The sequence below is a fragment of the Rhyacophila brunnea genome, unplaced genomic scaffold, assembly GCF_057557595.1.
Source record: "Rhyacophila brunnea isolate RB1 unplaced genomic scaffold, BYU_Rbru_1.0 scaffold_2, whole genome shotgun sequence".
Lineage (NCBI taxonomy): Eukaryota > Metazoa > Arthropoda > Insecta > Trichoptera > Rhyacophilidae > Rhyacophila > Rhyacophila brunnea.
Window position 1 is genome coordinate 3,838,016 of NW_028232859.1, and position 16,424 is coordinate 3,854,439.

The 16,424-nt window shown below is 34.7% G+C and overlaps 1 protein-coding gene across 1 annotated transcript; it reads right to left on the reverse strand.

Annotated features, from left to right (window-relative positions):
- Window positions 1-4,009: 4,009 nt before the first annotated feature.
- On the reverse strand, window positions 4,010-14,120 carry LOC147071699 (seminal metalloprotease 1-like). Its single transcript, XM_085946376.1, has 7 exons — window positions 14,092-14,120; window positions 13,594-13,730; window positions 10,734-10,931; window positions 9,209-9,318; window positions 8,111-8,315; window positions 7,026-7,162; window positions 4,010-4,099 (listed from the first exon to the last, which is right to left on the reverse strand). Exons 1-7 carry the CDS (start codon window positions 14,118-14,120, stop codon window positions 4,010-4,012), a joined length of 906 nt encoding a protein of 301 aa, XP_085802502.1.
- Between the last annotated feature and the right edge of the window lie 2,304 nt (window positions 14,121-16,424).

Here is a 16,424-nt window from a genome sequence, read left to right on the forward strand (position 1 = left end):
GGGTAACAGGTATGCCTCGGTCGGGTGGTATTGACTTCCGTAGTATGAAGTCAAAGATAATGATAAAGAGAAACGGTGAAAGGACACAACCCTGTCTGACTTCGGTCGTGACCCCGAACCATTCCGTGACAGTGTCTGCAATTCTGACACAGCATTCGCTATTCTCGTGCAGGCTTTTGATTATGGTAATGTTCTTGGGAGGGATCCCGTATGCTCCCAGTATCATCCAGAGGGAGGGGCGGTGCGGACTGTCGAAAGCCTTCTCATAATCCACAAAGCAGCAAGCCATCAGACTGTTCAGATCATGGCTCTGCTGGAGAAGACATCGAAGGTTGTGGATTTGGTCTGCACACGCTCGACCAGGTAGAAACCCGGCTTGGTTTTTCCTGAGGGCGTGCATTATAGGGTCCCTTATTCTCATTAAAATGATGTTTGCCAAAATCTTTCCCGGAACACTGAGTAGCGTAATGCCTCGGTAATTGTCGCAGCTTTGAGGGTCACCTTTTTTAAGGAGTGTGATGATTTCACCGTTCACCCAGTCTCTTGGGCAGCGCTCTTCTTCCTACACCTTTGTCATCAGATGAAACGTAGGGTGCAGGATTGCGCTCAAGCTTTACTTGAGGAATTCAGGATGAATCCCGTCTCTCCCCGGTGCCTTTCCGTTCTTGAGCCTTTTCACAGCCGATTTTATCTCGGTGTGCGTGGGCGGGCAATCGGAAATGTCGGTCGCTCAGGGAATGTCCAAAAGTAAAGCTTCCGCAGATATGTCAAAGGGATCTAAAAGGGGTGGGCGGTTCAGCACTCCGCAGAAATGATTCTTCCAAATCTTTTTGACGCATTCTGCGTCAGACTCTATTGCTCCACTGGGACCACGAATGGCTCCGGGAGTCGGTGGTCGCCTGCCGCAGACTTCACGGGTGATTCGGAAGAGTTTCCTGGTGTCATTTCTGCTTGCTGCCTCCTCTGCCGCTTCAATTTGCCGGTTCATAAAATTGCGCTTGTCCAACCGCACGGAACATTTGACTACCCTGTCTTGGGTCTGGTAGTCAGTCCGGCGGTCCTCGGTTCGGTCGGGGTCTGTCTTCTTGTCTCTCAGGGCTTTTAGCCTGGCTCGTTCACCAATTTCAACCCACGTTTCGTTAGACATCCACTTTGGCTGCTCACTCCTTCTGGTACCAAGGACGGTACGAGCCGACGACACAATCGCACTCTTTATGAGGCTCCAGTCCGCCTCAATGAGGTCGAATTCAGATTTGTGCCACTCGTAAATACGATCTACACTATCTCGTACAGCAGTTTCGAAGTCGATCCGAATTCTTCGGCGTCGGAGCTCTCAACGTCAATTCGTTCGCGCTTTGGAGGCCTCGCCTGGCGACTGAGTTTTACTCGGATATTTCCAATAAGTAACTCATGATCGCTATGGATATCGGTGCCTCTATAAGTACGCACGTCGAGATGTTCCTTTCGGTGCTTCAAACTGTACAAAAAGTGGTCAATCTGCGTCCTCGTGCGTCCATCAGGAGACGTCCACGTATATTTTTGAATGTCTTTGTGGGGAAAAACAGTGCCTCTGATTGCAAGCTCGTTCAGAGTGGCGAATTCTACGAGCCGCTCACCATTATCGTTGGGGTCACCGAGGCCGTGTCGTCCCATCACCGTGGGGCCAAACACCGGGTCTGCTCTTACTCTCGCATTATAATCCCCCATTACAATCACGCGGTCTCTTCGGGGGATGGCGGAGACTGCCGCGTGGAGAGAATCGTAAAAAGCATCCTTTATCTGCGCGTCAGCATCCTCAGTGGGGGCGTAACACTGAAAGACGGTCAAGGAGCTACCAGGCGTCTTGAAGGAGACACGTATCAGTCTCTCCGAGATTGGTTCCCATTTCACGAGACAACGGGCCGCTCTCTTTGATATAAATGCTGCCACTCCCTGGCGATGGTATTGCTCCTGACCTGAGTAGACAATAGAGTAACCCTCAATCAACTTTCTCCCGGCTCCTTTCCAGCGCACTTCGCTCAGCCCTAGGATGTCCACACCGTAGGTGTGCATGATGCGTGTGGCGTGCAGGTCCTTTCCGGGGGTACGCAGGGTGCGAACATTATATGTCCCAATGCGCATACTCGAGTTGTTAGAGAAGATTACTCTACCTGTTTCATTGTCCATTTCCATGCAAGGTCGTCGTTTTACAGAGCCGGTTGTCGTCCGAGGCTGCTGTGAAGCTGTTTCGTTTAAGGAGGCAAGGTGATTAGCCCAGAGCTCTCGAGGCCTGAGCCACGAGGGCCCTGAAGGTCGGCTCGACCAGGTTTTTCTGTCGGGGATTTCCTTCCCTTAGCCAGAAGGCCAGTTTTATGGCGCCGGTCACTCGCCCTTCGTCCCCTGCTGTTAGCTACAGCGTACAGGTACAGGTCGCCCCGGGGAGGCCAGCAGATGGGACTTGCTGGCAGTTTGGCATTTCCCAACTTTTGCTATGAACACATCTACTAGCGTCAATGTGTCCACTTGGGGCCGACCAGCCATTGACCGCCAGCAGCCATAAACATAATTCTTAAAAGAATATAATATTATAGAGACATGCATTAGAGAGACTTGGAGAGATTAGGAGACACGTAACATGGCATTTGTAATTGAAAATACACTATTTTGAAAAACCTCAGAAACATGTGTGGGAATGGTCGATGTGAGGGTCGATGGTATTGTAGATGAAAGACGATCGTGGTTATTCGTGATGATGGAGGAGTGGGAGTTTATTTATAGTTACCTTAGTACAAGGGTGCAATCGGTACAACAATATAAACACTGAGATAGTAACGGGCCAAGTACTGAGATTCGAGTGACATTTCCGATGAATTATTATTCGCTATTTATACAATCAAAATAATATTCTTTTTATTGAAATAATCGAGTCAGCTATTTATTATCTGGCGTTTGCGTCAATGGATGACTGACTAAGTGAAAAATAGATATTTAATTTGTAATTCTATATCACTATACATGCATATAAAAAAAGTTAAAGCGAGTGGGAATTGAACTTTACCAACGTCTTTCGTTTTCACTTTCACTTCATCAAGCTATCGATCCGTCTATGATGCATCCGAAGTATTCCTTATATTTTTCTACAATAAAGACTAAGCCTCATGTGTTTACAGTATTGATTTTTTTTAAATTAACAAAGAAGCGGATAAACTCTTTCCAAAATTCACTATTCTGCGAGGATTTTATTTTGATAAAATTCATAGCAGTAGGATGCATAGCTGTGCAGAGCAATAGCTGATTATTTCTAAAATAATCATCCGATCAATCAAATCTTATCTTACAATAATTATTGATTTGTTGTTGTTTAAATTTAACTGTTATCCAACGCTATATAGCGATTTTACTATCATAATTCATAACTAATATGCATAAATCAGAGGCGATTTTATATGAGGCAATAAATTAGATAGATAATAGGCAAAAATTCTCAGGAAAATACATCGATGATTGCAAATTAATAGTCAATAAATCGAGAGTACCTATATTAAAATAATTATGTCTTTCATCGTAAAAAGTATTTCTTTGTAAAAGGTGCAAGAATTTATTCATCCCTCAATCTTCCTCAGCTTTGATATACCCATACAATTTTGAGGTTGTTATAGAATATAGACCTATGGGAGTAAAAAAAAAGAACCTTTGATATAAATTCAATAATTTTATTTATTTATTAATTATAATAATAAATATCTATATATTTTTAGATATACCTTACATACATGTACCTAAAGTGAACTATTATTATCCAAGTCACTCCAAAGATACTTCATTGACATTTTATTTGACACTGATTTGAATTTTATTTAATTAAATAAATTATGTTTTTTTTTGTTTCCATTTTATTATTATGACAGTTTAAAATAGAAAAATTAACATTGTTTAGTTTTTAAAAAATCACATAATTATGAAGTTACTATGCATGAAGACATCTTAAGTAAATACAAGAAATAATATTTTACTTAATCTACATAATATTTTAAAATCCAGGACAGGAGTAGAGTTTGTTCAACTTGATGATGTCAATTTGACTCATGGCAACACGCTGACCGATTGTATCATTGGTCGACTGAAAAACCAAATAAAAATAAATAGGTACGATATAAAAATTGAAGCAAAATTCATAAAATACAATACGTTATTAATCCCACCAGAATATAAAGGTAGACAGAAGAAAATATTATGTAGGTAAGTAAATTAGAAACTCAATCACATTATATCATAATATTATATATTATTTACTTATATAAAATTCTGGTAGGTCCTCATAAGTATCAAAACGTACTAATAATCACTGCATTATTTTCAGATATTTGATACCAATCAATGGCAAATTAATGTTCTTATTGTAACTCGAACATTGCGGATTTTTTAATCTCAATGCTATACGGCTATTTCTTTCCGGAAAGATAACTCATGGCGTACTGTGATACGGTGAAATTTAGTTTATACAATTTACATAATATAACCACATGAGTCAAGACTCGCATGGACCTGGAAGACACAGCGATACTTTTGATTCGTGATTGATTATCTTCACATTAATTAATAATCATTCAGATTCCCCACAATTATTATTACTATCAAACATTAAATTTAATGTACCCATAGTCAATATGCGTCTCACATTTTCTCACATTTATACATTCATATGTATAAAACTGATCTAGGTTACAATAATTGTCCGGTGGCTCGTCTCTGCAGAACCTTAATAGGGAGGGTTTTACATACAATGGCACCTCGCGAAAAACACGAAGCTTGCAATTTGAGAATTTTTTTTGATATTTTACAATTTCAACTGTATTAATTAATAAATATGTATCTGAAAACGATAAAAAGATTTTTTTAAAGTCAAAGATAAACTTACAATTGTAAAAAAAATGTGAATTTGTTATTTATTTATTTGATTCTCCAGTTACGTGATTATTACATTATATTGTATGGTCATATTTATTATTAAAATTTAGTTTATTAAGTTTTCAATTTTTCGTCGTGTAGATTTTTGACTTATTCATCGTTTTAATATTTTGTTACATTTATTTTAAAAACATCGATTTTTATAAAAAATATAAATGTGTATAACTTGAAATCCTTTTTATTTATATCAAATCGAGCTTCAATATTGGGACCATACCTAAAATAAAATTAAGTTGCCCAAAATCTACGAACAATTTTATCAGGACGACTCCTTTTTTATTGTATTTTTCTTTTCTTATATTGCCTGTCTTCTCTGTATACACATACTTTTTTATATTTTGCTGTATTATACTTCTATTTTTCTTATGATTACTACTAATATGTTTTTCCTTTTTAACCATTTTTAATAACTCTCCAATATATTCTTTACAGCTGTACCTAATATTCGATCTAATTTAATTTGATTTATTATGCTTTAATTTCTTTTATAATGTCAATTCATGGTAGAACTCAGTGGCGACCGGTGAGTTATTTTACTGGGAGTTCACTTTTTTCACCTTTTGACTGCCGTAAAAAGGCATTTGCCTTCATCAAAACTTCACCAAAAAATAAAAAATAAAACTATTGGTTTTTTTAATTTAGTACATTTAAAATAACTCATAAATAACTCACTATTTATTATTTGTTGTACCTCTTAAAACAGTTTTTCTTGAAAAAAATGGATTTTAAACATTAACACAAACTGGTTGACACGAACTATTTTGTTTTGACCGAATTATTAGTACTACCGAAATATCTCGTATCTGGCAGTGACCGGGATTTATTGTTCATTTGTATTAGAAATCCATTCTTCTGTTTTTCATCGACACAAATTTTTCAATTACGCGTTTGTTGAAGTCAGGAATCTCTTGTATCATTCTTTTTTCGATACTGAGTATACATAATGCGTTCAATCTTGATTGCGCGATGGTGTTTCTACTAAAACACTTGATCCGTTTGAGTGTGAAAAAACATCTTTCGCTTTCCACTGATGTCATCGGAATAGTAAAAATTAAATTTAATAGTAAAACCGTTTCCGTAAATGTGTCAGCATTATAAAAATTATCCAAGCTGTAAATAACAGACAATTCATTTTTGAGTTTATTTTTATCTAAAAAGTCAGACGTATTACAGAGCTAGTTTGGAGAGATATCATAATTGATAAACATTGTGTCAAAAAAAACTTGAAGTTTATTTTTAAATTGTACTTCGCTTAAATTTGAGAAATGTTGTCAACATGTGCGGAAATTTAAATGCGTACTGTGAAAAGAATTTATTTTTATAATAATATTGAATAAAAATTGTCAAACAATAATTGTATGTGTGATACGGGCTGTATTGTTTTAAAACCGATGAATCTGCATTCGGGCCGAGAGCGACTGAAACTGTCGCTCCCGAGCACGTAGAAAAAATATTTACGTATTGCTATTACACGCGACAGACGACGCTCTTTCTCATTGCAAAGAAATCGAAATTAGATTACTGGGCGCTTTGGTCGAGCGATGGCGAATATCGCTCCCATCAACATATAATATTATTATTTAAAATAGCCGGTTAAAAACACATATTAGAATTTGTTTTTATATATGAATTAATGACTACGGTAATAGATCAGAACACTTTTAATTAATCAAATATAAATTAAATACTCATTTAAAAAAAGTCTTTTCGCATAAATTGAGTGGGTGGGTGTGCACCGCTCCAGCGCTCTCAAGGGAGAATCGCCACTGTCTAGAACTGCATTGTATTATTTGATTAATTATTTGTAATTATATGAAACACAATTTTGTAGTACTTATTTCACTTTTAAAATTAATTCTGTACCGGTTTCGTCCCCTTCAAGAGGACGAAACCGGTACAGAATTTAATTAAAAAGTGGAATAAGAACTACACAATTGTGTTTCATTTAATTACAAATATGTAATCAAATAATTAATATGCTTTTGTGTCTACCTGTTATTGGGACCATCCACATTATTTTATCCTATATTATAATAATTTATTCTCTGTGATTGGTCATTGGAAAAAACAAAAAATACCTGTATTGGGATAAGAGTTTTGCTTCCATCAATGCTGAATCCATACTCCGAATAATGCATGATGCTTCCGTAGTCATACTTCTGACCAAAGTTTGTAGTCTTTGCTCCGTCATACTTCACAAAGTTTTTCTCATGACCTGAGAAAACAAAAATTCAACGCTTTTGAAATAAATTTCTCCTCATTTTTACATTTTTTTAGTTATTGATGTTGTTAGGCTATACACCCATCTTCATAGCGATAGAATTGAATTGAACTTGAATGTTGCTGTGGTTTATTTTAAATTCATTTTAATGTAGATTTAATAATTTATTATCACTTCAATTTACGAACAATATACGACAAATAACAACAATAACCAGTGAAAAAAATACTTACAGAGAGCTTACTTATTTTAATCTTAATAAAATTAACATATCTAACTATTTTATAGTTGGTGAGTACGAAAAAATAAGGCATAGAAGAGATACCTAAAAATATTCGGGGTGTTCTGCTATGATAGTGCTTTTAGAAAAATTATCGATTTCAGTGGCGGGTTCAACGCATCGACTGATTTTGACCTCATCCCGACCATAACAAAAGATAAACTATTGATCACATCCTCAACTAAAAATAATTATTATTGAGGTTAACAGTGACGATATGTTGTAATATAAGTAGGTACCTAGACTGAAGCACCTAGTTTGAACTATTTCGAGAGCCCCTTGTAAATATTCTGACGAATCGATTGAGTGCTCTGCATCATAGAAAATCGCCAGCTCGATTTTTTCTTTACCATTTAACCAAATAACATTTTTATCCTGACCTGACGACTACAATATGTCTCGCAAGTGGTCAATAGGGAAAAATACACATATGCCATGGAAGCATCATCAAAATTTTTAAACGTATTTTTCTCAAAACTACCCCTTCCTTGTTTACAAAATGTAACATAACTACCTACCAACCGAATAAAACTAGTAGTTTAATTACATTTTTATTACATTACATATGTATACCAAAATGGAAAGTTACATACTTTCTTTCGTTTTTACAATTTTATATTTGAAGTCCTCAAATTTATAAATGATTTATTTGTGTTACTAACCTTCTTTGATCTTTTCCCAGATTACTTTAACAAAGTCATCCCTGTTATGAGTGCACTGCATATGGTGGAAGCCCAGTGCATGGAGGAACTCGTGGATGATTGTGCCATTCTTGAAGCAGCCATGTCCAAGTTTATCAGGCTTCAAATGAAGGTTTTGCGATTTGCCAACCATACCAACGTGAGATGAGCAACCGTTCTTACCATTCTGGAAAATATAATCGCAATAAATGACCTGGCCTAAGATGTATGGGCATGCTCCAAGCCCCCCTCCCCATAAAGTCAGGCCGCGGAGTGATGAACACAGTGATGTCCCTAGACAAAATTCCGTCCCTAGGCAGCGCCAAAATGCCGCCCCATTCGTTTATACAGTATTTTTTATCATGCTTTCATGACTAAAATATCTAAGAAATGTGTTGTATGGATACATTACTAACAAAATATACACCACTAAATCTAATTTAAATGCCATCTTTGCTACAATAGACAATAGAGTCCACGGTTTTAAATACATTTAAAAATACACCTGAAAACTTCAAACCTCACGAGTGAATGGCAAAAATATTTGGATAAATTTTAAATTAGGTAAGTATGTACTACCTATAATAATTCTCAAATCTACATGTATAGTTGCTGGTCATCAAGGACGTGACGTCCAAGTATAACGGAAATAAGCTAGACATCGCGAACCTGACAAAAAATACAGTCCTGTTAAAGCTTGTATGTTAATTAATACATTTTGTTTCGAACCAGTGAGGTGATTTTTTTAATGGAATGATATTTCCGTTATTATTAAGTTTAGGTAGCTATTTTTAAATATACCTAATTATCCTCCTCGATTTGCCGCCCTTCGAGTAACTGCCGCCCCCAAGCGACACTCAATCTGCCTACCCCTACGGGACGTCACTGAGTGTGATTACTAATTCACTTATCGTAGTGCTGCGGTAAAATATGATTATTATCTTATATTGAATACTCTAATTAATACTAACAAACTATTTAATCTAAAATTATCAAGTAATGCAAAAAGTTCGAACAAAATTCGCGATTACCTACTACAGACTATAGATGAAGAAAAAATAAAAACAGTAATAAATTTACCTGAACGCTGACGTAGTTGACAGTGGATGCGGTAGCTTCCTTGATCTTAACGCAAGAAACCTTTTCAATGTCTTTCAATGCGTATTCAATGGCTGCTAAGTGCGTGGCATCTAAATTTAAAAAAAATGCATATTGTCAGTCACAAAATTTTACAATAATTTCGAACAAACTGCATGGCGTGTTCGTATGTTCCACCACAAAAATGGATGTCACTGTAACTGGGCGTCTTACGTGGGCGAAGTCGGCGAAGCGTTGAGCGGCGCGCGCAACTCAAACGTATAACCGTGTGTGAAAATGTTCATAGAAAAAGTCTTTTGTTGGTTATATCTTTGAGTTGCGCGCGCCGCTCAACGCGCCGCCGAACGCGCTTACCTAAAACGAGCCGTATGACGAGCCATACCTAATACACATCCAACCGCATTACTTTACTGGGTTCATAATTATCGTTAAACCCATTGGCATTTACAACCCCGGACAGAATGTCCAATCGCAGGTGGGCTCGAGTATTAGGAATCTAACATTATTTATTAAATATCTACACACAAAACAGTACACATCTTAACAAAACACGTAAAAATTAAACTTTGGAAAGATACTGACACCATCTAGGTATCAATCAATGTTATTGCTTAGTAGGTACCATCGTACCGTATCGGAGGTGTTCATCAATATTAACAAAATTTTCAACAACACATTAGTTGCAAATTGTTAGAACTTTTCGTCATGATTAGCGAGTACAACTACAAAAATAAACAGTTTTATACAATAAAATAAAGTGCCAAAAACAAAATGAAAAGTTCATCATTGAAATGTCTAAGTATGTCTTTAGGGAGCGCATTTACTAGTCTTGCACTCCTCGCTAATGGTGCCTGATAGGCTTGACTCGAGGAAACAGGTCTAACCCAGAATAGGTCATGGCTGCGATGATGTGGGTAATTGACCAGCGCATATAAATTTATATTCTTTAGAACGCCAGGATTGGAAACCATCCCTCGTGATAGGAGGCAAAAATGTTTCAAGAGCAGAAAAGTGACCTACGAGATTCAAGAGAGTGAAAAGTCAGTATGCCTTGTAGAAAGGCAGCCGAAAAGTAATCGTTTGACGAATTATTAAAAGGAAAATAGTTATATGTCTTAAAATAAAGACATCGAAGAAATTTCATCTGGACGCGCTCTAAAACAAGCTTGTAGGAAACTTCATTAGGACTCGATATAATAGACCCATATTCAAAAATACTATGCACTAACGAGACGTACAGTGTAGTATGACATTTGGATTATGAATGGGTTGGCTTGTCGCATGATGAATTTTCGAAACCTACTTGCACGTAGAGCTGTAGAACTTATATGCGAGTGAAAAAATAACGTTGAATCAAAAACTATACCAAGATCTATCGCCTTTGATTGGAGCTTTAATGAACTTTTTGACATTGTATAATTAAATTTAATTGGGGTTATAGAGATGATTGTGGGTTGAAGTCTAGTTCTAAATATATAAATAAATGTTTAATTTTAATGTGTCATACCAAAATCATCCTTGTTTATCTTATAGTACAGAGTTTTGTCTGTCCACAACCGTTTAGGGTCTTTGATGGCATTCTTGACTCCGGAATATTCCCCTACCAACTCTTTGATCTGCTCATCCGTGAGGATCATGTCACCCTCAAACTTTCCACTCCTCTCCCATGCATTCTGCAAATGCTCCAATTCAGGAGTAACGGGGGCTGAAATAAAGATTAGATAACGTCATAAGATAGTACAACATGTGAGTAGGTTAACAAAAATAAATTACGCTAGTTATTATTTTATTTATTCATGACTGAATAATATTCATATGTTAAGGGGGAGGCTTATACCTTCGAAAGGCACCTAGCGGAAAAATATGAAGCTTGCAATTTGAGATATTTTTTTGATAATTTACTATTTCAACTGTATTAATTAATAAATATATATCTGAAAACATTAAAAAGAAAAATATATTTTTTAAGTCAAAGATAAACTTACAATTGTAAAAATAATCTGAATTTGTTACATATATATGTCCACAGTTACGTTATTATTACATATATTATATGGTCATATTATGTATTATTAAAATTTAGTTTATTAAGTTTTGTATGTGTTGACATAGAGATTTTTGAATAATTCATATTTTTAATATTTTTTATATATATTTTAAAAAATATCGATTTTCATAAAAACAGAAATGTGTATAACTTGAAATCCTTTTTATTTATATGAAATCATATTAAGGTATGGTCCTAATATTGAATCTCAATTTGATATACATAAAAAGGATTTCAAGTTATACACATTTATATTTTTTCATAAAAATCGATGTTTTTTAAAACAAATATAAAAAATATTAAAACTATGAATTAGTCAAAAATATCTATGCCAACATAGCAGTGTATTATACGAAAAGACTATTGAAAAATGAAACACTTTCTTCAATACACCAACACTTCATTAGATGTTGTAACAAAGTTTTATTTTGAAAAAAAATCGTTGATACTAATAGTTATTGGCTGTTTTACTCGCTTTTAAATCTCAACTTTTTTACTACGACTTGATTGATTTTATTAATAATTCTACATTTTCCAAAAAAGTGTAGCTTGAATTGAGCACTAGTACAAAAATATTAGATACGTTACGTGCATAATATTATATAATATTGTGGTGGTTCCTTAAAATAATGGGAATCATTTTACGGCTCTCGTGGTGTAGTACGTAAGGTGCCAGCCTTTCACCAGGAAGCTCCGGGTTCGTTCTCAGTGAGGTCACAATATATATTTGTGATTTTTCTCAAAGCCTGGGTATTTGTAATTGTTTCACTTATATTACTAAATACACTACTGTTTCCTATACCACTGTCATTTGGCGTCTTGGCCTAGTGTAGTGTTATAAATATTTTATATTATTAGGTATATGATGAAAAAGCATTGTAAGGTTTTAGAAGACGTTCTGGCCGTTTGAATGACTCCATTCATTATTGATTGTCGAAATAAGACATACGCAACACACTTTACTTAACAGTAGTAAAAAAATGATGATTAAAAAAGTACCAACTACAAAAAGGCAAAACGTTTCCCAAATTTCCAAAGGGGTTATTGCAAGACAATGATATGCCACAGAAACATAGTTTGGAGATATAAGCAATTTAATGTTCTTGTTCGTTCACTATAGTAACAGAAAAAATACTATCCTCATTAAAATGTTCGATTTATCTCACATATAATTATTCTGTTTGGAGCAAAAGGCGTGGATGACTGACCGATATCAATTTTGACTGGCATGGCATATCATATTATTGTTATAACCATTTTTATAGCAGAATTTGAATTTGTAAGAACTACATATTGATCATAATTATTGAGACATCTGTGTTTTTTTTTAAGTTCCTTAAGTAAAACGTGAGTGTATACTCTGGGAATTGGTTTTATTCAAAATCAACAAATTCATAATTATGTGGCATATCATTATCTTGCGATAATCCCTTCAATTATATATACTAGCATATTAAAGTTCCTAATAATTAACAATAATTTAGATATTTTCTCGTACATCCTTAATATGGTTCCCACCTACATAAAGTAAAAGTAGATTGCCATGGTTGATCCTATGCGGAGCATAAGCCCTTCCACAAAATAGAGCTTATATTAACAGACTTTTCCAGACGACAAATAGTGGAATAGGAAATTCTCATCAAGTATTAAATACTATAATAGTAATATTAGTATTAAATATATATTTTAAAAGTACCTATAATTCACGAACTAATTTCATTCGATTGCGTAGCACCCAGTTATCCCGGCGCCGAATCGTCTTATACCCGATTTTTCTAATAGGGGTATTCAACAATATGTGGTGTTTATATTTAAGTTATCGTGACTTTAAATAAATAACTTATTTATGTACTCTAATTCTCTTTTTAATGTGATATAATATAATATTATTGAAATAAAGTGAAAATAATGGAAAATTAATGATGTGTACGTGCTCTATTAAAGTGAATGAAATAATGATACTTTGCTTTATTTGTATACTAAAAAATATGATTTTAAAATTATAGATACTAGCATTAAGTTCCTTATAATTATTGTCAATAATTTGAATATTATTTCGTGCATCGTTGGATGGGCTTCCTACTTAATTATATGTCACTATCAGTGTTGCCATCTTTTGATTATAATACAAAAAGGTAAAAAATATAGTATTTCTGAAAAAATATAGTAAAAGAACCTTTTTTCATCTCGAATCCTTCAAAATTATAGTATTTATAGCATATTTGCGTAAAATTATAGTATTTTATATTTTTCGCGGATTCAAAATTATAGAATTGTACTATAATTATAGTACGGTTGGCAACACTGATCACTATCTTACCTTCTGGTCGTCCGTGCACTGTTTTCTTGAGGAAATTTTCATATTCTTGGATCTCACTTGTTGACCTGCTGATGGTACCCGCTGATGCAAAAGCAACAGTCAGCACGAGGAGTATGATAACTTTCAGCATTTTAAATCTATAAAAAAATATCTCACTTTAAATTCGCGGTTAACAGTTTCGAAGTTTAACCAATACTAACAATGTATCCAATAAACTGCGAACGATTTAAATTTCTGATAATAAAACAAATTTATGCTTCACTATCCAGTATCTACTTAAAAAAACTGTTATTCGAGAATAAATTAAACTTATAAACACAGGATATTGAAGTAGTCGATTTAGTTTTTGAGGCTATAAGAATGTCAGAATATCTTTCTTGCTTGATAATTCAAGCAAGTTTCAATATCTCTATCAAAATCAAATAAATATGATATTTTTACACGCCAAGTATATATTTATATAATATAGATATAAAAATGTGATTTACAGCAAATTACCTGTGTATGTTCTGTTTTTCAGTAATCATTTCTTATTTATATAAAATAATCATCTTTATCAATCTACGCCATGATCGATAATACTATTTAATTATTACAAATAATATAAAGATTTTAATTGCAAAGATACGCACAATCAATAGTACACCGTACACTATCTTAATAAAAGACAATAATTCTTTACTTCGGTGTAACCCAGAGGTGAGAAATATTTTCATGTTGGAATGCCTAATTGAGTTACATGTAACCTGACCGGATCGCAAATGTTGAAATTCTCAATCGAATGGAAACCAGAAAACTACAGTACTTCGGCCACATTATGAACTGCAAACTATTTAAATTTCTGATAATAAAACAAATTTATGCTTCACTATCCAGTATATTATGTACTTTAAAAACTGTTATTCCAGAATAAGTTAAACTTATAAACACAGGATATCAAAATAGTTTATTTCATTTTTGAGGCTAAAAGAATGTCTGAATATCTGTATTGCTTGGTAATTCAAGTAAGTTTCAATATCTTTCACACAATCAAATAAAATTATGAAAAATTTACACCTAAAGTATATATTTACATAATACATATTATATAAAAATATGATCCACAGTAAATTACCTGTGTATGTAAACAATGTTCTGTTTTTCAATAATCATTTCTTATTTATATATAATCATAGTAATAATCGATATATTATGCCAGATGGTTTAATTGTTTCAAATTACATAAAGATTTTAACTGCATAAATACGCACAATCAATATTATAGAGTGCATTATATCAGTGGCGAGGGGTGGAGGGTATGCAGTTAAGTTTCGACATACATATAGTACACACTAAATTTTGTCAGTCATACTTATTTGTTTTCATTGAACTGCATAAATACGCACAATCAATATTATAGAGTGCATTATATCAGTGGCGAGGGGTGGAGGGTATGCAGTTAAGTTTCGACATACATATAGTACACACTAAATTTTGTCAGTCATACTTATTTGTTTTCATTGAACTAAGAATACAATTTTCAGATGGTGCTGGTTAGTTTCTAAATTTCAATTAAACCCTGCTTAAACTAAACCATTATAGTTACGTTATGCTATGGGAGGCACACCGTCTGTAATAATATGTAGTCTTAATTCATTGAAAACAAATGCATTTAACTGACAAAGTTCAGTTTGCAATATTTATGTCGGATCTTAATAGCCTACCTCCACCCCTTGCCACTGAATTGTATATTCTTTATTCTGGCGTAACCCAAGGGGAGCCTTTACACATTAGAATGCCGTATTTAGTTACATGTAACCTAACGCATCCTCAAAATTCTTTGGACTGACCGGATAACAAAGGTTGTTGTTCTCAATAGAATGGGAAAGGACGAAGAGGTTTGACACCACACTTTGCTTCATGTTTTAAATTAATTCAAAAATATACGTTGCTGATTTCTTTCTATCTGCTTATCACATTAAAGCATCACAATTTATATAATAATTATAAAATTGCATAATAAATATATCCAAATCATACCAGCTTTACCATACCATACTTGATAGAAATACTGAATAAATATTATATAATACAGAAATGTAGTAATATTAATATTATATAATACTGAAATAGTAAGTTGCTAGGACCCCATTAGCAACCAACAATAATAACTTTCCATACAATACGGAATTAACTGAAAATTAGTTCAATTCTGCTTAAAAATGACTGATAGTATTAAAATAATGCATTGTCGTCTACTACTCTTTGTAACTACTCTTTCTTCTTCTCCTTCTTTGGCCATATCCGCCCCTTAACTGGAGCATATGGACACCACGCGGCGCCTCCAAGAATGCCTGTCGCTCGCCAGTCTTCTTGCTACGTTCCAGGTCAAACCAGCATCCCGTAGCTCCGCCGTATACACTCTGTAGATTGTATTTAGCGGCCTTCCAGGACACCGGAATCCGGTCGGCTTGAAGAACAGGCAAGCTAGGTTGAAGTTCTCTTCTGGCATCCGCAGCATGTGGGCGAGCCAGGTCCACGGTCGCCTCTTCACTTTCAGCGTGATGAGAGGCTGCTTGGTGCGTTCTCTTATCTCCTCATTGCTCCTATAGTCATACGCACACCCAGTATTCGTAGAAAACATCTGTTTTCGAAGCTCAGTATATGGTTGCTCTGAGCCTTCATAAGGTGCCATGATTCGCTACCGTAAAGCAGCATAGGTGACATTTGGTATTGGCCGAGTACAATCGTGAGTCCCAGACATTCCGTATTGAGTTGAATGTTGCTCCAGCCATTCCCATTCGGATTGCGAGCTCTTTCTGCAAAATGCCATCTCCCGTGATGTGTACCCC